Source organism: Bidens hawaiensis, unplaced genomic scaffold, assembly GCF_021521415.1.
Source record: "Bidens hawaiensis isolate Kalapana, Puna unplaced genomic scaffold, B.hawaiensis_p1.1 tig00030876_1, whole genome shotgun sequence".
Lineage (NCBI taxonomy): Eukaryota > Viridiplantae > Streptophyta > Magnoliopsida > Asterales > Asteraceae > Bidens > Bidens hawaiensis.
Window position 1 is genome coordinate 170,100 of NW_027495178.1, and position 21,368 is coordinate 191,467.

The following is a 21,368-nucleotide window of genomic DNA, read 5'->3' on the forward strand; positions in this document are numbered from 1 at the left end:
GAAAAATGGAAAATACTAAATGCAGAGAACATAATGTGATCATGATCATGGAGTTACTGGACTAAGAAAATTGTTCATCCATAGTAACTAATCAAAGAAGCCGTGCCGTGTATACATGAAATCAACTCCACTGCTACTACTCATGTTGCCATCATGGAGGTTCTAACCAGGAGGTGCATGGTTAGAACGATGACTAAGATAAGACACGTGTTAGCGTGTTTGACCAATGGAGAGATACCTAGAGGTGTGGGTGGTTGTTAGCGACGGTGGTGGTGTTGATTGGTATATGACCAGACTTAAATGACACTAACCTTAAACTCAACTGTCTTACAGAATCAGTAGAATACAGTTTTAGCTGAAAATGACATTGATGAAAATAAGACTCAAGCAGTGCCAATAAAATAGCAATAATGCCATCAATCATCATAGTTGATACTCGATACAGAATTTGAAGTAGTCCATTACAAGAAATAAGAACCTCCAAAATTTGAGTTAATATCATGCAACCATTTAAGCTTGATCTAGATCATGCAACCTTTAAGAGTTTGATCGATATCCTGCTTCCATTTGGGCAAAACCGTTAAATTATGTACACTTTAAGCAAAAATAATCATCTTGAATGACTGATGAATCATCACATCTTGTTTTCAGTATCAACAAAGAATCAAAAGCTTAAATTCTTAGAAACTCATATATAATGTTTGGTTAATCAAGATTAATTACTTGATTATTATTTGAACTCGAAGCTTCATTTTCTTGAAAAGCTTCTTGCAGACCATCCATCCAACCAAGATTCACAGCCAAATCTTCCACTGCTACTTTGACAACATCCGTTCTGACTCCAATATCAGTAGCATACCTGCTCATGCAATACATGCCAGCTGTCACTGTAGCAACACCCACCGGGCTCGGGATCAAGAGTTTCAAAGGGGATGCAAGAAGAGCCGCCAGCGGTGCACCAATCAGAGAAGAAGCCTGTCCACTTCTTCCAAGCCCTAACTTCTCAACCATCAACATCCCGGTTTTGCAATACAAAGCAAAATCCTCACAGTTATTCCCCAACACATCATAATTTCCAAAACCGTTACGAAGCAAATACATGGCTCGATGGACGACTGTGTTGGGACCGTCTGATGTGGCGGTGGTGCACGTGCCACCTCGTACTTTGGCAAGGAAGACGGTTGGAGTCACACCGTATGTGAAGCAGTAGAGAGCCCCGTTTCTCAGAAAACAATCTAAGCAGGACAAGACAACTCCACTTTTCGGTTGTCTAAAACCACAGTCCGGATATGTTGAACATGAAGAGGGTAGATTAGACATTTCATCATCAGAACTGGACGGTCCGTTTGTGTCCGAACTCGTCACGCTGTCACGGGTAAAATGAACCACTTTATTACCTCCAACAAAGATACCTGCATACATGAAATTACCGTTTGAAACAAAGAGGCATATATAAACTTTTAATGTCAAAATGTTGAATCTTGAAGCTCGTGAATAGCATAATACTAAAAATAGGGATGGATGCTTCGGAAACTTCTTTGAGTTGTGACTTCTGAGAACTCGAGAGAACTCCATTTAACAATAAGATTTTTAACTTCTTTTCATATGTAATATTCGCAAATTACATCTACGAATGTAAAAGAAATACGTGGATCGACTATATAGTTTTACATAGGTGTAACGAATATGTAAACACTCGCTACACCTATTTTTATAGTCGATCCACACATTTTTCTTAAATATTTGTAGATGTAACTTGCATAATTGCATATAATACATACGAAAAAATATATTAAAAAAAGTATTGTTAATTGGAATTTTCTCGAGTTCTCAAACAATCTCATTGCAAAAACTTAGTAACAAAACACAAAATTCAATTCTACATCCAAATTCCCAAACCGGAAGTCTCTCGGGCATTTCATCGAACACCTGGTGGAAACATACCGAAAATCTTGAAACGATGAACTAAAACCGGTGTTTTGAATCTAGCATTTATATCAGTAATTGCAGAATGCAATACTTGCAAGAAATTGAAACCAAACACACAAGTTTAAAGATTTGATTTCTAGGGTTCTTGATTCTTTTTAGGGTTTTGAAAATTAAAGTACCAATTTGCAATTAAACATGATAACAAACCCTACATTCTATTATTGTGTGAATAATAATAATAATAATAATAATAATAATAAAGAAGAAAGAGATGGGTTTGATACCATGATGAGAGTAAGCAAAGACAGCTCTGTAAGTATAGATATGATCGCCTGCTTTAATCTCACTTCTGTTAACTCTGTTTGAAAGTAACCCCATATCTATTCTCAGTGTTTGATTAACGTAACGTAGCAGATGGGTTTTAGAAACAAATGCAGGGACTGAAATTGTCAAATCCTTATTTACAGGGACTGGAATTGACAAGTCCGGAGAGAAAAACGGAATAGATTGACAAATCGTAGTTTGATAACGTTTTTATTAACGGTCAATGAATCCTACAAATGGGCTACTGACTAAATTTATCACATTGGGATACACTCGTCTTTGGATCCGGAAAAAGCATTCACCTGAAGCCAACGCTCGTGAACACTCGCCCAAAAACACGATAGTGCGGTGAGATAAAACGCGTTACTCGTCTAGTCTCTCATCATCATCATGTTGTCTCTGAAACTAAATTTTGGGAGCAAAAATCTAACTTGATTCATATTAAACATCAACTCTCTCCCTTATCACTCAATCACTAGCTCATTGGCTTCTAGTTATCAAATTTTATAACTTGATTGCAGTTATATAAAAATAAATAGCCTAATAATAAATTAATAACGTAATAATAATATTGTAACTTATGCGGATGACAATCCCGGAGTTGAATCCGTTTTGGAATGTGATCAAGTGGGATTCAGATTAAAGATATTTAAAGATTTGAATTTAATTATTTTGGTTTATCTTTTCTATTTTTAAAAGTTATCATAATTTTTAGGTGGTTAGGATCTACGGTAAAATTAGGGTTTGGTGAACGTTTATCTTGAGTTCGTTGATCAAGTTTAAATTTACAAGATTATTGTTTTGAAGTCTTTAGTTTAACTTGGTGTCTTTATTATCATAAAGTGTTTAAAGTCATTTCATTGCTTTCATAACTCCATGACTACATCATAGTAACTTTATGTTTTTTTACCTTTATATGGATTGGGATCAAGGTAATGAGTGAAATGTAGTGATTATTTAACTATCTTACGTATTATATTTAAACACCATGTATAAGTATATCATGCGATTCTTGCAGTTCTCAACATATTTTTAATTCACATTTAAAAAGAAATTTGTTAATAATTTGCAGTTAGCATATTAGTTATTTTTATCATTTTATATATTAGAATGACGGGGAAGGCTCATGTACATTTTAATTTTAACATGAGAACGTAGGAAATAATACCAATTTATAATAAAATGAGAACGTAAGAAACAATAACAACTACAATACTAATATACATAAATAATGATTTGTAATAACAAAGAAAAAAACCTAAAAATTGCAATAAAAGAATCAAAATCAAAAACAAAATAATAACAGCATATACCAACAAATACTTATAACAGCAAAAGAAAAAAATTAATAATAACAATAAAATATAAATCAGCAAATACTTATAACGTCTCATACTCGAAAAATAGCAAATATGAACAAAATATAACAGCAAACACCTATAAAAATAAACCTAATAATAAAAACAAATTCGTTCTCACTGTTTTCATGTTAAGAATTATATGTATTTGCTCCTGTTTATTAAAATGATTGCCAAAATTTTTTTCTATTAAAGTATAATTGGATTTATTGGTTGAGATTACCATAATTTCAGTATCGTCTGAATTCGGTGCTTAACCAATATAACCGCAACCAGATCGGTTATAATCAATTATCGTTATAGGTTTGATTTTATCTAATAACTTGAGTCATACACACCTCTTATGTTAAAGAGATTTTGGAACGACATCTACCTAGTAATATGGTACATTTCAATTCAATGCTTTCAGAATGCTTTCATTTCATCCAGATTTCCGGTGAAAGGTTCTTCTCTGCAAAATAATTATCCATATATCAAGTTTTCATGATAGTGATGAAGATCAAACATGGGTTGGCTTTTAATTTTGTCATAAAAAGCATCTTAACTACACGCTAGACTTTACTATAGGTGAAGGATGATTAAGTCGTGTAAGTAGTTAAAACGGATTGTGTTGTAAGTTATAACTCCTGTCGTTTTTGTACATGTCAAGTGAATAATACAAACAATATTATTACAATAACAATAAATCTTCCATATTGTTTGTTTGTTGGGCCTTTTTAACATAAAACACCATCCATATTGTATGATTGAATACTGGTGCAAAAAGAAAGAAAATGAAGTAAAAAAACAAAAAAACATTTTGGCTTCGCCCGGGTTCGAACCGGAGACCTTCAGTGTGTTAGACTGACGTGATAACCAACTACACCACGAAACCATTTCGTTTGAAATTTTCATATTCTTATTCTAACACAACTCATCTCCAAACATATTACCGTACGATAAAAGTGGTTTAGAGTTAAGACTAGTTATTTATTAAATTAATGGATTAACTAATTAAATCATGTTCAGTCTTTCATTTAAACATATATATATATATGGTAAAAACTCAAGTCTTAAGGATATTCGACAAAAACGACTTTATCCATCATTTTGAAGCCTAGATTGATTGAACATGTATATATGCTTAGAATGATGTTCTATCCTACATGTTTCAATTAAAGAATGCTTGCCAGAAAATAAGACTATCAAACCGGGCTGGTTTGAGGCAAATTGATTTAAGGTCAAAACAGGCTGCTTTAAAAATAGGTAACATCTTGGTTCGGGTTGAGGGAAATAGGTCGTTTTAGCATAAAATATCAAAATAAGTTCACTCGGTAAGCCAGTCTTCCTCAATGCATTTTTAACATGGCAGAATTAAATTGGTTAGCTAGTTTACCCCATCAGCATTTAAAACTTTTTAGCATTCCTCAAGTGAAAATATAAGTATGATATTAATTCAAAAAAAAATATAAAAATCAAACAGATTAATTCTTGGAATAAAAACACAATAAACAGATGCATGTTTCAACCACCAACTCGATAAAGTTCAACAATATACCATTACACAATTCAGACACTTAACCGACCCAAACAGTTCCATAAACCTTACATGGTACGCCTTAAAAAGTTAAAACTTCTGCAGAATAACAGGAAAACAAATCCTCCAAATATCAAGTCACGACCCCTCAAACAAACGTCATGAACTGCTTAAGTCCTTACAACAATTATAATGAATTGCAAACTCACACTCGGCACACTTAAATATCATCCTGAGCTGAAGTCGCCTACCACATATATTGCATTGGCCATCACTTTCAATACCTTGAGCAAATGTGAGAAGATGTGCGTGACTATCAATCTTATGAGTGCCCCCAAACTTCACATTTATAAACATATACACAGGGTCCCAACGTAAGGAATAGGTTTCTGTTTCACAACAAAGTATTAAAGGAGCACACGCGGAATGCACAGATTGAGCACACTCAACACAATGATAGAAGCCATTATGAGGATTTAAATTGTACTCACAAATTTCACAAAAGTATTCACTCTTGTGGTTTTCAATTGGAAGGTAACTCAAGTGCATGGGATGTTTGTCATAAGGGTGCCAAATTGTCTCAGGCAACATCATAGCACAATTTAGATGCATATATACATCACAAATGTTGCAACTGAAACCATGTTCTTGTTTCAAATAATATCTCCGATGACATATAAGGCATATCACAGATCCTGCACGGTCTTTCTCAACTATTGAAAGGAGATGGTTTGGATGAGATTTATGTGTGATTTTTTCTGGTATAAATGAACAACTTACATCAACATAGTATTCACATTTGGGGCAACCATATGCATACCCGTTGCAATCTAAGTCACAAACATCACCTTTAAATATATTGAAAAACGCATGTGGGATGTTCAGCATTAGAACAAGGGTATGCTGTGGGTGGAATGGGTGGTTGTCGACTTTTGTTGGCTGTCGTGTACACCACTCATGAATAACAAAGTTGCAACTCTCATCTTCATTTGCCCCACACTTGTAAAACGGCATCTCCGTGATTGGTCTCAAGCATCCATTGCATAACAGTTGTATTTTTTTCATTGGGTTGTGACACATTATCAACGGATTGATTTTTGGGGAGGTTGGTCCTCCTAAACGATCAATGTATTCTGTATCAACTAAAACAAGATCATGTTGATGAGTGATGCTTACCTCATCAGTTGGGGTCCTAGTTTCCTTGGAGAATAGATGCCTGGATATGCTGTAAGTTTCATCAGGAAATGGTAAATGGAGAAGATGAGGATAGTCGGCGTCTACAAAGTTTTTTATGAACACTAATGGCTTTTGTTTTGATTTTGCACAACGCACATGGATATAGTAAATGCATTTCTCGCATTTGTATATCCAAAGTTCCTCGGAGTAACTTAAATTAGCACCGCATACTCTACAACTTGGGTAGTATTTAGTAATTTGATCCTCCATAGGGAAGGAATAAGAAAGGGTGAGTGGATGGGTATGGTGAAAATTGTCATTTGTAGTTTGAATTAACAAACTTTTTGGTAGCTTAATGCAATCAGTGTGTATCGCGAAGTCGGCACACATGGTACATAGAAAGAAGACCCCTTTATGTTCAATCCCACAAGCTTTACACTTACATAAAATGGGTGTGGAGAGGGGAGACACTAGTGGGTGACGGTGGCTCGGGTGATAGATCCGCCTTATGTCCAATCCCACAGCACTTTTCATACAAATGTTGAAACCACAAATATTAGATGGACACCTATAACACACTTTAGCACTCTCGTGATATGTTTGACAATAAGAGCAAAACCAACGGAAATCAGGTTTACGGAGGGTAAGAGGATGTGGGTGTGATGAGTATTCTAACGTTGTTGGGCGCTCCCCAGTCCCCACAACTTTTATGAAGATGGTAAACACATGAATCATCCATAATACATTTATAGTAGTACCTATGGTACTCAAGGATTTCTTCTCCACACCGCATACAAGTGAATAAAATCTCTTGTGTAACAATATCCTTCTCCTCGTCTTCCTCTTCATCATCAGATTCTTCTAGTTTTTCTTCTAGATCAATGAGCTTCAATGGATGCTCGTGTTCAAATATCTGAACCATAGTTATTTATATTTTGTTTAAAAAGAGTCTTACTACTCTTATCGGAAATATGTGAAATGAAGTGGATATCTTTAACTTCGTGTTTAAAATCTTAAATCTATACTCTTGTTTTTTTTCCATCTAAGTGTGTTACTTGCAACTCGAGGAAAGAATGTCGTGAGAATAAACAAAGTTAAAGCATAAAGTCATGAAATGAACCTTGAAGCACAAATTGCTTGGTGATACTTTTCTTTTAAAAGCATAAATTAATCCTTGAAGCACAAATTGCTTCAAAATCACTTCCCCTTTAAACATAACAAAAACTAAAATTAGGGGTGTGCGATGTACGGTTCGGTGCGATTTTGGACTAAACCGAACTGAAAACCAAAGTTTCGGTTTTGTTTTTCAAAACCGCTCGGTTTCGGTTTTTCTGGTTTTGGGTTTTCGGGTTCTATTCGGTTTCAATTTTTCCAGTCTTTCAGTTTTACTAATCAAGCTAGTAATTTTCGGGCCAAAGAAATTTAGCCGGTGATATTTTGGAATTGGGTCGAATACTTTTTAATAAAATTGATAGTGAACATAATAATATTGTACATTTTGACCTAGATATTAAGAGTTTATAAAATATGTTAACATTTAAAGGATTTAATCTCATCAAAATCAAGAAAACATTAACCTATTGACACTAACAATAAAACAAATATCCAAGTTTATAAAACACAAACGATTCAATGACAAAGTAATTCAACAAATTAGTTTTTCTGTTGGGTTCGTGTTTTTCGGCTTTTAACAAAACACAAACCAAACTGTCGTTATCTAATTTGGTTTGGTTTCTATGGTGTTTTTCCCCGGCTTCAAGTCAGCCTTTTCAGTTTCATAACACCCCTATAACAAAAATTATTGTTAAACTGAAACATGAACCGCGTTATGAAATCGATTAGATAGAACAAATAAGAGAAGTTGTTAATCATATCATACCGATAATACGTATTTGTGTGTAGTGACAAGTAGATTCCGGTAGTAAATAGATGAAGAAACAAAAGTTACATAACCCATAATGTCTACTCAAAACCCATAAAACACCATTGCATAATGGAACCAACAAGTACACACCATTTTTCTTTCGATCGCATTTACTTTGAAGAATAAACAGAAGTGCAGGTTGGACCGAGTGGATTTAAGGTTACCGAGTGACTAAAACGCAAATGCGAGATTTGAGATAAAACTTGAATTTGAATTGGAGGTTAAGTGATAAGAGAATCAAGTCTCGCAATAAACCAACTCAATAAAGTTTCACAATATACCACTACAAAGTTCACATAACGTCATAACCTACTCAAAACAGTTCCGTAAACCTTACATAGTAAGACATAAAACTACTGCAGACTAACAGAAAATCAAATACTCAAATTATAAAGTCACCAGCCATAAAACTAATAGCCACCATCTCAAGTCCTCGACCTTCTAACAGGCGACCGGCTGTAAAAAAAAAACAAAAAAAGGTTAAGCATACAGTTGTTCCTACCTCTATTCTGAACACAAATAAAGGTCAACAAAATATTACCTTCGGTATCTCCCATAAACCGGGCTCTTTGGTCTGCTGTCATACGATGGCCCGCTGTACCTATCATAAACAGGGCTACGAGCGCGCCCATAATCAGGGCTCGGTCTACCTCTCCTGTAAGGACTTGGTGACCTGTAAGGACTGTCACCACGCCGACCATAATCTCTTCTAGGACTGGCTGAGCGAGGCCCCCTCTCACTATCATCCCTTAGGGCATACTCCACTGATACCACCCTGTCCAGTATTTTACTGCAAAAAACAATACACGCATAAAATCATCTTTCATAATTTATTTAAAACAAAACAAATTGAAAGATAAGAAACGAACGTCATGTGTGTCGCCTCAAGAGCTTTTGTGGCCTCTTCTTGTGTTTCAAACTGCACAAATGCAAAGTTGCGCCTGATGCGAACATGAAGAACTTTTCCATAAGGCTCAAAGTGCTTCTCAATGTCACGAACCCTCGTGTGAACCGGATCAAAGTTTATAATAAACAGTGTTTTAGTTGGTCTCTGGTTCGCCATTGACTTCGAACCGTCACGATGTCGACCACGCTCACCCTGTCACATATCATTTCCATGTCAATATTTTTTGCATAATGCTAATATCATAAGACAAGAAACGGTAATGCATACCCGAGCCCATTCCACAGACAGCCTGCGTTTATCGTATCCAAACGGAGAATTATCAAGAGCATGAATTGCATCTTCAGCATCACGTTCATCCTCAAAGTAAACAAAAGCATATCCTACAAGAACCAAAACAGTAAGCAATTGAAAAAGAATAATCAAACAATTGTTTTTAATATTACAAGCAGAATGCATCTCAACAAGGCTTCTGTCAATACGAGAACAGCTGAGGAACATAAGAAGGTAGATTGTAGAAAGGCCTTGCAAGATCAAGTAAAGATGATGTAACAATATAAGACTAAATCCATGTCTCGGATGCTAAGAATGCTTCATCATGTGTTCAGAAACGGAAGACATGGCAGGATAGAACATGAACCCTTTAGAACAAGTCTTAGAAGGCATGATATGATGTAGATCCCACCATGAAATTCCTTTTAAATTGCATGCAATGATGTAAGTGAATGAGTGAATTAAATGTAGAAGGATTGAATTCCATCTGTGAGTAGAAGGATTGAATATTATGCACAGATGTTGGAGAGCCATGATTGTTCCTGCGTCAAAACAAACACTTAAAAACCGAGGCTTTCTCGAGGTTCCCACCATTGCCCACAAGTGTTCATGTCCCCAATTATTGACACTAGTCACCATCAATTTTAATGATTTAATGTTTTCACAGTAGATTACGGTCTGATTTACAGCTTAACTGGACCATTTAAGTCATGTATTACATTAAAAACAATCACCTAATCCCTTATTCTGACTAGAATGGTTTAAAACACAATTATAAAAGACAACAAACTTAATAAGATTGTAAGATGTAATCCATGTAGGATTTTACCACATCCATTCTCAACCTTTCTTTTTAAAACTTTCTAGTCCCCTTATCAAATATAAATATGTATCCAAAGATAAATTAAAATTTCAAAATTCATTTTCGTTAAATATTAATTGATGAGTCATGTCAAATGTTTCATTTTTGCTAAAGAATTTCAGAATTTATTTACAATCTCCTAATGAAACCTGCATTCAATTCTAATCAATGAAATGCAAATCATTGTCGAGTAGACACCAACATAATTGATAGTCCCTCCGTCCCGGTCAAAGTGTCTTAGTTTGAAAAAAACAAAGTTAAAGGTAGATTAAATTATTATTTTTTTCTTACCAAATGACAATAATGCCCTTGGAAATTGGGTCAATAAATATTGTTTATTAATGTTAGTTGTGTGTGTTTAAGGGTAAACTTGGAAATTGACTAATAAAAATTTTGAAAGTGGACATTTGTAATTAGACAGATAAAAAAGGAAATGCTGACACGACACTTTTAATGGGACGGAGGGAGTAAAAATTTACATTTTTAGTAAGAATTTTCTAAATATTTTTTTTGGTTACTAACTCTCCAAATATCACTATATTCAAAAAATTTGTTTACTAAAATACTAAAACAAAAAAAAATTATAAGAATAATAAGAGTAATTGTTTTTATGACCGATAATATGTTTTAAAAATTAACTTAACAGAATTAATAACTGTCACACCAAAGATCATTTTCAAATATATGTCGAAAGATTCTATCATACTTTACTCAACCCGTGCAATACACGAGATACTAACCTAACAACAACATTCAAAGCAAAGCTCAATTAACTTAATATTCCAATAACCATAACAATCCACAAGTTCATAAACAACTAAACACGTAAACAAACCTTATAAATGTAAATTTGTAACGAACAAACCCTAGATAATAATAATAATAATAACTATCTGAATTGAAACATACCAGATTTCATATCAACGCGTTCAACTTTTCCATATCTACCAAACAATCTCTCCAGATCGGATTGTCTCGTCTCGTACTCAAAATTGCCACAGAAAACCGGCTTCATCTTCTTCACACCAACACGTATTGATGCACCTGTACGGAATATTGATGATATACGTACACGCGTAATTAGTGATTGATGAACGTGATAGAACAGATGAAGGATTTAATGGTTATTAATGATTTAATTTACCTTTGAAAGCTTCAATTGACGAGTGGAAAACCTAGACCGGCTGAATGAATGAATGAATTTGGGGGAATTTATAGACGGAATGGGTGCGTTTATCTTGTCCGTTGGTATAATGGGCCTGGGATGGGCCGGATACCTATGATTGGCAGTTTTAGTTATAGTTGTATAACGTTTTCAATTTTTCACAGAGGTTGGCAGATCGGGTACTTTCGTGAATCAGTTTCGAATATAGTCAATAAAAGTTAAGAACTAAAACAAGTAGGAACCAGTTTCAGGTATGATCAGGTATTTAACTGAGTTTTGGCTGGGTCGGGTCGGGTTTGGGTTTTGACTGGGAAGAGGTGAAACAAGTTCAACTAGTTTAGGTTGGGTTCGGATACGGTTTTTCTAAAGAACCGAAAGCTGGTTCGTACCCGTGGGTCAAGTAGGTACCGGGTATTTTTGCCCAAAGTCATTTATTGGAACTACTTGGCAATTTTGTGCCGAATCATTAAGTGGTTGCTTGGTCGGACCGATTAAGAGGTAACCTCTCAATCATTCAACATGTTTCTTAAACGAAACTTACTTCATTAAGAGACTCCATGAACCATTAAGAGGTGTTTTTTTAGTGAACCAAAGATATTCCACCTCTGACTGATTCAGAATTAGTCGCTTAACAAAAAAAAAAAAAAAAAAAAAACCTACCAAACAGCCCCTTAATGTGATTAGGTTACAGAAAATGAGAAACTCAACGGGTAATTTTGAATCACATAAGATTATAATATGCAATGTTTTGAAACCCGGCCCGGCCGGTCGGACCGGTCCAACCGGGACCCGGTGCTAATACCGGTCCGGGTCATGGTATTTGACACGTTTTTTAATAACCCGGCAGGTTTTTGCGGGCGCCGGTCGGACCGGACCCGGTGAATCCCCGGTTGAACCGGTAAAACTTTAAATAAAAGTTGAGATGTACTAGCTGAGAGTCGAACCCAGGCACCGACCTAGATGTGTATGCTTATAGGAAAACTCACAAGCCATCCGACCAGATTTAATTGACGTCTATGTGAATGAAAAACAAATAATATATATTTAATAAGCACATTGAATGTGAAATGTATGAAATGAAATGAAATCAAATGAGGCAGTGAAGCATCATATAAACGTTAACCTTTTAACCTTTTAATGCTTTTTCCAATCTTCCAACTTAAAATCAATTACAGAATACAAAATCTGGATAAAGTGGTAAGCAAATATAAATTAACCCCAAAAAAAGGAAATCTTCATATTATTTTTATATAATATATATATATATATATTATTTATGACGTCATCCGGGTCAACGTCCGGTCCGACCTCCCGGGCCGGTCCGACCTGTGACCAAGTAAGGCGTCCGGGTCAATGTCTGGGCCGGGTCTTAAAACATTGATAATATGGACTTTAGTCCAATGGATGATCTACACCTAACGATTAAAGATAATCGAATGATATTATTAAAACATGTATGAGATATTGAGATATGCTTTGATGATCAGCTATAAAACTCATTACCGAAACACATCTTAAATTTTGGAGCATTGGCACGCCTATTACACTATTAGTGAGTGACGGAGGGAGCAACACATTTGGTGGGGAAAAGAGGAAAGGGGACAAGTTATTTGGATATGTGCTAATACATTGCTTTGTTCATACCAACCCCAAAAGTTACATGTGAATTTTGACGATTTGAGTGTGGTTTTCCATTATGAATGCCTTGATGCTATGCTCAGATGTATGTGTGTGACAATGGCTAAAAGTGAATATAGTTGTGGGTTAAATCATAAATGACAACATATATATATATATATATATATATATATATATATATATATTTTAATTAACGGTCGACAAGCCACTCCATAAGGTGTCAATATGGAAGGTCTAAAGACTTGCGAGTTGCGAGTCCAAAACACATCCTAAGGCCCACTTCACAATCACATTAGATGGTCGTTGGTCTTTACTGATTCCTAGACCCTAATGACCTCCAACTGTGCAACCGGTTCAGACCGTTTTGATTCCACTTCGGGTTGTCAGCTCAGGCTGGGTCAGTTTTGTTAGGATTAGTGAAGGCCTTTGGGTCGGGTTCGTTGGTTGACAATTAGAAGATAAAAGGGGTGGCCCGTTTAATTTTGGTGGATGGTCCATTTGGAGTTTTCTTGGTCCCTACTCTACTAAACATAATTGTTATCTATATATATACCTAGTCATGTATTGTAATCTTTTGTATCGTGCTTAATATAAAATACCCTAGTTGCAGCCCGTGGACGTAGGTCGCCTTGACCGAACCACGTAAAATCTCGTGTCTCTTATTTATTGCTTTCGTTTGTGCGTGTGTGTTTGTGTCTCCGCTGCGTACCGACTCGGTTTAATACCTAACAAGTTTACCCTTTTTTTTCACCTCTAGTGGGAGGTACACTACAAGTCCACGAATGAGTAGGAGAATGGATTAGGGTATGGGCTAACATATGTTTATCGATGTTAGGCCAAAAGGTTTCACGTGGGATGTATATAAAACTAAAAGCATTGATATTGGACCAAATGCATAGGGGATTATTGATTTTCTCTCTTTCGATAATTGTATTCATATTATTTCTTATGTAATGTTTCCGTTGGATGTCCGGGTGAGCTTTTAAAAACCCCTTATTTACTTATTTGTCTTTTAAAAAGTAAAAACTATTTGGTAAAACTTCAATTAAAATCTTGAAAAGCCTCACAATGAAGCTTTTCAAAAATGTTTTTGCTTATCAGAAAGCAAATAAGCAGATTTGAGAAGTTAAACCAAACACCCTTACTAAGGGCCCTTAGTGGCTAAGTGGAGTTAGTGTAGTGGGTAGGTATCACTTTCTTGTAAGGTTATAAGGCTGAACGTAGAGGAGTAAGTTTTTGGGCGACTTTTGGTGCAAACACCGCCCCCTCCCCTCCCCCGACGATAGGGGGTGCGAACTATTTCCCGCATGTGTTGTGTGTGTATATTATTATTATGTGTGTGTGTGTGTGTTGTTGTATATATATGGGGCTACAACACCATTACATCCCAAAAACAAAAACCTACAATTTGCTTACTAGGTACCACATGGCGCAAATCGCCCTATTTTGTAGCCCATCCACTAAACATAACAGGCATGTGATCTTTATACGTTGTATGAGTCGTATCGGCCACACATGATTAACAAGCGTTTGAGGGAACACCAAAATAACTTTTTGCAGTCTATACGAGCCGTATAGGTCTTCAATAGCTCGTCTAGAGCTTGATACAACATAAAACCTATGCGACTCGTTTATGGTCTATACGACTGTATAGAAACATTTAATTATAAAAGGTGACTATACGACATGTATAAGCCTAATAGTCCGTATAGAGCTATATGAGGCATCAAAAACAAAAACCTACAACTTCCGACATAAACTAACATGACTCGTATAGGCCTATACAAACCGTATAGGCGAAAAGTGTTGTGTGAAGATTCAAGGTGGTGTGCGGAGATCCCATGCCTATAAGAATAGGTCGTGCTTCTTTGTTGAAGGATAAGAATTAAATGGTTATTTAAGCTCCATATCTGCCTTAAATTGCTTCTAATTTCTCTCTAATATTCTGTCACAAATCTTGACCATAACCTGTATATATGAAAAAACACAACATAATCTTTGACGATGATACAATTGCTTATTTGAGTTAAAATCGTGGGTAAGTACATCAAAAAATTATGCTCGTCAAAATCCTGTTAGTTGCAGCCTTCATTTCATTTGTTCTTGCATACTTTGAACAAAATGAAACAAAAGAATCAGGATTTGAAGCATATGTGGAACCTGTAGTGATCATTTTAATCTTGATATTAAACGCCTTCGTGGGCGTTTGGCAAGAAACCAATGCCGAAAAGGCCCTCAAAGCGTTAACCCAAATGCAATGTGAGTATTGTAAAACTATGAGGGACGGGTATTTGGTTCCGGATCTGCCTGCTAGAGATCTTGTTCCGGGAGATATCGTGGAGTTGCGAGTAGGTGATAAGGTCCCGGCTGATATGAGAGTTGCGGTTTTAAAAACGTCTACTTTACGAGTTGAACAATGTTCGTTAACGGGTGAATCGGTTCCTGTCTTGAAACAAACTCAGCCTGTTTTAGTTAAGGATTGTGATTTACAAGCGAAAGATAATATGGTGTTCGGTGGGACCACGATTGTGAACGGGAGGTGTATATGCATTGTCGTTAACACGGGGATGGAGTCAGAAATCGGGGAGATACAGAAACAAATACACGAAGCTTCGTTGGAAGAATCCGATACCCCGTTGAAGAAAAAGCTTGATGAATTTGGAAACAATCTAACGAGGGTGATCGGTTTCGTGTGTCTTGCAGTTTGGGTAATCAACTACAAGTATTTTCTAAAATGGGAGACGGTTAACGGTTTACCGACTAATATTCAATTCTCCTTCGAAAAATGCACTTTTTATTTCAAAACCGCGGTTGCACTAGCAGTAGCTGCAATACCCGAAGGCCTTCCAGCAGTGATCACAACTTGTTTAGCTTTGGGTACACGAAAAATGGCGCAAAAGAATGCAATCATGAGGAAACTCGCTAGTGTCGAGACGTTAGGCTGCACGACCGTCATTTGTTCTGATAAAACCGGCACGTTAACGACCAACCAAATGTCGGTGACCGAGGTTTTAACGTTTGGTGGGAAAACGACGGCTTTAAGGATGTTTCATGTGGACGGGACGACTTATGATCCTAAAGATGGTGGTATTGTTGATTGGGACTGTTTCAATATGGATGCTAATTTGCAAGCTGTGACTGAAATATGTGCGGTTTGTAACGATGCGGGTGTTTATTGTGACGGTCGGGTTTTTAAGGTTACGGGTTTGCCTACTGAAGCTGCTTTGAAAGTGTTGGTTGAGAAAATGGGAGTCCCTGATATTAAAGCCCGAAAAAAGATCCGCGGGTTGCAGATTATGGCAAACTATTTGATTGATAACAATAATGTTAAGTTAGGTTAGTTCAGAACTTTGTTATTTGCTCTCTTAGTACTTGTAAATGTTTTTTTTTAATTTTTAATTGGACTGCAGGGTGTTGCGAGTGGTGGACTAAAAGATCAAAGCGGGTTGGCACGTTAGAGTTGGACCGGGTTCGTAAGTCCATGAGTGTTATTGTTCGTGAGCCGAGTGGACATAATCGATTGCTTGTCAAGGTAAAATGGGTCGGAAATCGACCCATAATTCTTTTGGACATTTTAACATTTCGAGAATTAATGCTTGTGACATGAATCAGGGTGCAGTTGAGAGTGTACTAGACCGAAGTTCACACCTTCAACTTGCAGACGGATCTGTTGTACCGATAGACGAACCATGTAGGCAACTATTGCTTTCAAGACATGTGGAAATGAGTTCAAAAGGGCTAAGGTGTTTGGGTTTAGCTTATAAAGATGACCTTGGTGAGCTTTCGGATTACTCTGGCGAGAACCACCCGAGCCACAAGAAACTGACCGACCCGACCTGCTACGGTTCGATTGAAACCGACCTTGTTTTTGTTGCGGTGGTTGGTCTAAGAGTAAGTTATAATTTCATAATCTCATAACCTTTATCTGAACATTTGAAATTTAATTTAATGAATTTACAGGATCCGCCTCGTGAAGAAGTGAAGTTCGCGATTGAAGAATGCCACGGAGCGGGAATAGAAGTTATGGTGATAACGGGAGATTATAAGTCGACGGCTGAAGCAATTTGTATGGAGATTGGATTGTTTCATGAAGGTGAGGATTTAAGAAGTAAAAGCTTTACAAGTAAAGAATTTATGGGATTATCGGGTTCGCAACAACGAGACATTTTGTCAAAACCTGGGGGGAAGGTGTTCTCTCGGGCCGAACCGAGGCACAAGCAAGAGATAGTGAGGATGCTTAAGGAGATGGGTGAAGTCGTTGCAATGACCGGGGATGGTGTTAACGATGCCCCGGCTTTGAAGCTTGCTGATATTGGAATCGCCATGGGGATTACTGGAACAGAGGTAATAATAATATTTTCACAAATTTGTAATTCTGAACACATGTTTGTTTTTTTTGACCTTTAAAGGATTATAATTTGTGACTAACCAGGCTGCTAAGGAAGCTTCTGACATGGTTCTCGCCAATGACAACTTTAGTACCATCGTTGCGGCTGTTGGCGAAGGTCGGTCGATTTATAACAACATGAAAGCTTTTATCAGGTAATAAATGATAATCATCTTGCTTTAATGTTATTATGTACTAATATTTTGTAACAAATGTTTAGGTACATGATATCGTCGAATGTCGGGGAAGTTATATCCATTTTCTTAACTGCTGTGCTCGGGATACCAGATTGCATGATTCCGGTGCAGCTTCTATGGGTCAATTTAGTCACCGATGGTCCACCCGCTACTGCTCTTGGTTTCAACCCTGCTGATGTGGATATTATGAAGAAACCGCCTCGTAAAAGCAGTGACCCGCTAATTAACTCGTGGGTCCTATTTCGTTACTTGGTAATCGGTTCTTATGTGGGAATTGCAACTGTTGGTGTGTTTGTTATATGGTACACACAACCGTCATTCATGGGTATCGATCTAATACAAGACGGGCACACACTCGTTTCACTATCTCAGCTCAGAGACTGGCGAAACTGCTCGAATTGGCATGATTTCACCGTGACACCATTTTCGGTTAGTGGCAACCGAGTAATCAGTTTCTCAAACCCTTGTGATTACTTCACCACAGGAAAAGTCAAAGCAATGACTTTATCACTCTCGGTATTGGTAGCCATCGAGATGTTTAATTCCTTAAACGCCCTCTCGGAAGACAACAGTTTGTTAACAATGCCACCTTGGAGGAACCCGTATCTTCTTGTTGCCATGGTGGTTTCCTTCAGCCTCCACTGTCTGATTCTTTATGTCCCGTTCCTAGCGGACGTGTTCGGTATCGTTCCGTTGGGTTTAAACGAGTGGCTTTTGGTTATCTTGGTTTCATCACCCGTAATCCTTATCGATGAAGTGTTGAAAACCGTTGCAAGGAGTCGAAAGAGGTCCATGAAAGTAAAGATAGCATAAGTTTATGTGTTTACTGTTTATGTTTAGTACCTTATGTAACTATGTTTAAATAATGTAAATAATAAATATGCTTAACTAAAACATTCAAAAATTGTTCCATCATCTTCATGAGGCTTCTTCATTTTTGAAGAAATCTCATTTAATATCCAATAAATTTCATCCGATCTCGGATGTGATTTATCATCTACAATGAACTTAAAAACTTCACTTCCTTCTTCGAAAAAACTATACCCGGCCGCCTTTGTGATTTGCGAACCCTTCATTGTCTTTCTTAGTTTTGCAACTCGGTCCCACCTCCCGGTATTCGCGTATATATTCGATAAAATTACATAATTACCTGGATTCCACGGCTCGAGCTTGTACAGATGTTCGGCTGCTATCTCTGCCAACTCAACATTACTATAAAAACTGCATGCACCTAGCAGAGTTCCCCAAGCTACCGAGTCCGGTTTCATTGGCATGGTTTGGATGATATTATAGGCTTCTTGTAACTGACCCGCTCGCCCGAGAAGATCAATCATGCATCCATAGTGTTCGAGTTTCGGAGTTATGGAAAACTTGTTTTCCATTAATTTGAAGATTTCTTTACCTTTTTTCACCATCCCTCCATGAGAGCATGCAAGTATTGCTCCCACGAATGTGACATCATCCGGTGGCTTACCTTCTGACTGTATCATAAAAAAAAATCATTTAAGAAACAATATTTACATAATATATGTTTGTTTTTATAAAAATATGATTCATATAAATATATACCAGCATTTGGTGGAAAAGTTTAAGGGCTTCATTGGATTTGCCATGAACAGCCAAACCCATAATCATAGTATTCCAAGAGCATAAATTCCTACTTGCATTAATTTCTTCAAATATAGCCATCGCTTTATCAATCTTACCACATTTTGCGTACATTTCAAGCAACGCATTGCACACGAATAAGTTTTTGAAGTACCCTCGTGCCCGTGCATATGTTTCAATTCTTTGTCCCACTTCCAAAGCTCCAAGACTCGCGCAGGCGGGAAGAACACTAGTTATTGTCACTTCGTTTGGTTGCACATGTTTCAATTTCTCCATTTCCAAAAACAACTTGAGAGATTTCCCGTATTTCCCGTTCTGTGAGTACCCGGATATCATGGCGGTCCACGAAATGACATTCTTTACAGGCATTTCATAGAACAGTTTTGCTGCTCCTTCCATGTCCCCATTTCTTGCATACCCTGCAATTAGGGGTGTTCAACGAATCGAGTATCAAAATTCCAAATTAATCGAATTATTCGAATTTTGTTTTTTTGACCTTGGTTTCGAATTAGATTCAGTTGATTCGAATTCGAAATTCATGACCAATTTGAAATTCGATCCAAATCCCCCCCCCCCCCCCCCCCCCCCCCCCCCAAAAAAATGGATAATGGGCTTGGGTTGGATATTTGAACTAGTAGCCCAAATATGAATAAAATTAATATATATAGTTATATAGAGGCATGGGCATGTTATTGTACAAAGGATACTTTAGCATACAAAGCGTACAAAGTCCTACATATAGGTTGCGTGATTATTTTATAAGTTGCGTAATTATTTTACATGTGTAACTTTATGTGGCTAATTAGTTTATTTTTCTGCGAAATCTATTTACTTCATGCGTACTTATTTGAAAAACGACTTCAACGTCCAATTTCGAACACAATTCAAATCAAATTCCAAACTTTTCGAGCCCGATTCAAACACCAAACACCCCTACCTGCAATCAACGAGTTCCAAGTAGGCACATCTCTGATCATCATTTTATCAAACACTCGGAGCGCATAAACCAACAACCCCAATTTCGCATACATGCCAACCAACGCAGTCGACGCGTAAAGATCAAACTCGTACCCGAGTTTCACAATGTGCGCGTGCAGTGTTTGGCCGTGGACGGGTAAACTAAGCGTGGCGGAAACCGCGAAAAGCGAGGTGAATGTGTATTGATTAGGAGAACAACCTTTGATGCACATTTGGGTGTAGAGTGAAAAACAGGTGTGGTATGGGCCATGTGAAGAATAGGCTTGAATTAGCTTGTTGTATAGGAAGACACTTGGTTGAGGAATAAGGTCGAACACCTTGTGTGCATAAGTTATGTTTGGGATTTCGAGTAGTTTTGTTATTAGGAATTTGGTGATGTCAATGTTGGTGCGTAGGGTGTGAGCATGGATTTGTTTCAGGTGGTTCATAACAGGTTGGTTTGGTGATTGAGAATTTGCAGGATGAAGGTGACTCGGGCTGACTCGGTGGTCTGTGAAGCAGGTTTCTGAAGTGACTCGGAGTCCTGTGAGTATGTGACTCGGTGAGAAGCTCGCTGTTGTAGCTGGCCCAAATCTATGCAACGGCCCATGGATTATAGATTAAGAAATAATAGTTATTAATTTTGTTATTGATAAATAATAAATTAGATATTAAAATATTAAATTAAGGTTCCATATTTTTAGGAAACTAGACCAATGGAGATCGCAATGGTCTCATGTTTGGGCGATGACTGGCTTGGACTATCCAACGTTGTCTGCGATCGCGAATGTATGAGGTCGTCTTTTGTCATTGGGATACCCTGGGTAGTCGGGCTTTATATATTGGTTATTCTTTAAAGCAAAAGACCAAACTTTATAACTAAAAGTTCTAACTAATTGTAATTTGTGCATAATCATATTCATATCAGTAACAAAATATGTATAAGTGATCGGTATTGATATTTAATGAATTATATTTAAGTAGGATTTACAAATATTATAAATTAAGATATAGGCGCCTCGAATGAAGGTTTTCATGGCATGTGGCCGTCTAAATGAAGGGAAGAGTGTGTAACGAATTCAAAATTCTGGACGTGTTCAGGTGAGGTTTTGTGGAGAAAGAATGCTAGGTTATAAGACTGAGAAACAAA

At 36.9% G+C, this 21,368-nt stretch overlaps 5 protein-coding genes and 1 non-coding gene across 6 annotated transcripts; 1 reads left to right on the forward strand and 5 right to left on the reverse strand.

The window, feature by feature from the left end:
* Positions 1–595: 595 nt before the first annotated feature.
* On the reverse strand, positions 596–2,559 carry LOC143581327 (protein LEAD-SENSITIVE 1-like). The gene is made up of 2 exons (XM_077064148.1): positions 2,214–2,559; positions 596–1,412 (listed from the first exon to the last, which is right to left on the reverse strand). Exons 1-2 carry the CDS (start codon positions 2,305–2,307, stop codon positions 706–708), a joined length of 801 nt encoding a protein of 266 aa, XP_076920263.1. The 5' UTR covers positions 2,308–2,559; the 3' UTR covers positions 596–705.
* Positions 2,560–4,411: 1,852 nt separating this feature from the next.
* On the reverse strand, positions 4,412–4,485 carry TRNAV-AAC (transfer RNA valine (anticodon AAC)). Its single transcript has one exon. It is a non-coding gene; the product is annotated as a tRNA-Val (tRNA).
* Positions 4,486–5,102: 617 nt separating this feature from the next.
* LOC143581329 (serine/arginine-rich splicing factor RS31-like) lies at positions 5,103–11,544 on the reverse strand. The gene is made up of 7 exons (XM_077064149.1): positions 11,411–11,544; positions 11,176–11,310; positions 9,402–9,514; positions 9,097–9,326; positions 8,769–9,017; positions 8,560–8,683; positions 5,103–5,194 (listed from the first exon to the last, which is right to left on the reverse strand). The coding sequence occupies exons 2-6, from the start codon at positions 11,279–11,281 to the stop codon at positions 8,653–8,655; spliced, it is 729 nt and encodes a 242-aa protein (XP_076920264.1). The 5' UTR covers positions 11,282–11,310; positions 11,411–11,544; the 3' UTR covers positions 5,103–5,194; positions 8,560–8,652.
* On the reverse strand, positions 5,287–7,627 carry LOC143581336 (uncharacterized). The gene has a single exon (XM_077064156.1). It carries the CDS (start codon positions 7,153–7,155, stop codon positions 5,287–5,289), a length of 1,869 nt encoding a protein of 622 aa, XP_076920271.1. The 5' UTR covers positions 7,156–7,627.
* Positions 11,545–15,126: 3,582 nt separating the features above from the next.
* Positions 15,127–18,509, forward strand: LOC143581330 (calcium-transporting ATPase, endoplasmic reticulum-type-like). The gene is made up of 6 exons (XM_077064150.1): positions 15,127–16,405; positions 16,480–16,601; positions 16,682–16,960; positions 17,030–17,413; positions 17,502–17,611; positions 17,677–18,509. Exons 1-6 carry the CDS (start codon positions 15,127–15,129, stop codon positions 18,464–18,466), a joined length of 2,964 nt encoding a protein of 987 aa, XP_076920265.1. The 3' UTR covers positions 18,467–18,509.
* A 28-nt stretch (positions 18,510–18,537) lies between these two features.
* Positions 18,538–20,824, reverse strand: LOC143581343 (pentatricopeptide repeat-containing protein At5g08510-like). Its single transcript, XM_077064164.1, has 3 exons — positions 20,199–20,824; positions 19,223–19,680; positions 18,538–19,134 (listed from the first exon to the last, which is right to left on the reverse strand). Exons 1-3 carry the CDS (start codon positions 20,665–20,667, stop codon positions 18,538–18,540), a joined length of 1,524 nt encoding a protein of 507 aa, XP_076920279.1. The 5' UTR covers positions 20,668–20,824.
* Between the last annotated feature and the right edge of the window lie 544 nt (positions 20,825–21,368).

Excerpts from the sequence above, each read along its gene's own strand:
- LOC143581327 (XM_077064148.1), bottom strand. The coding sequence starts at position 2,307 with ATGGGGTTACTTTCAAACAGAGTTAACAGAAGTGAGATTAAAGCAGGC. Across the intron at positions 1,413-2,213 it reads CTTTGCTTACTCTCATCATG|GTATCTTTGTTGGAGGTAAT; the intron begins GTATCAAACCCA and ends TCATGTATGCAG.
- LOC143581336 (XM_077064156.1), bottom strand. The coding sequence starts at position 7,155 with ATGATGAAGAGGAAGACGAGGAGAAGGATATTGTTACACAAGAGATTT.
- LOC143581329 (XM_077064149.1), bottom strand. The coding sequence starts at position 11,281 with ATGAAGCCGGTTTTCTGTGGCAATTTTGAGTACGAGACGAGACAATCC. Across the intron at positions 9,515-11,175 it reads ACGCGTTGATATGAAATCTG|GATATGCTTTTGTTTACTTT; the intron begins GTATGTTTCAAT and ends TGGTTCTTGTAG. Across the intron at positions 9,327-9,401 it reads TGTCTGTGGAATGGGCTCGG|GGTGAGCGTGGTCGACATCG; the intron begins GTATGCATTACC and ends GATATGTGACAG.
- LOC143581330 (XM_077064150.1), top strand. The coding sequence starts at position 15,127 with ATGCTCGTCAAAATCCTGTTAGTTGCAGCCTTCATTTCATTTGTTCTT. Across the intron at positions 16,961-17,029 it reads TTGCGGTGGTTGGTCTAAGA|GATCCGCCTCGTGAAGAAGT; the intron begins GTAAGTTATAAT and ends ATGAATTTACAG. Across the intron at positions 17,612-17,676 it reads AACATGAAAGCTTTTATCAG|GTACATGATATCGTCGAATG; the intron begins GTAATAAATGAT and ends ACAAATGTTTAG.
- LOC143581343 (XM_077064164.1), bottom strand. The coding sequence starts at position 20,667 with ATGAACCACCTGAAACAAATCCATGCTCACACCCTACGCACCAACATT. Across the intron at positions 19,681-20,198 it reads TTGGAACTCGTTGATTGCAG|GGTATGCAAGAAATGGGGAC; the intron begins GTAGGGGTGTTT and ends CCCTAATTGCAG. Across the intron at positions 19,135-19,222 it reads AACTTTTCCACCAAATGCTG|TCAGAAGGTAAGCCACCGGA; the intron begins GTATATATTTAT and ends TTTATGATACAG.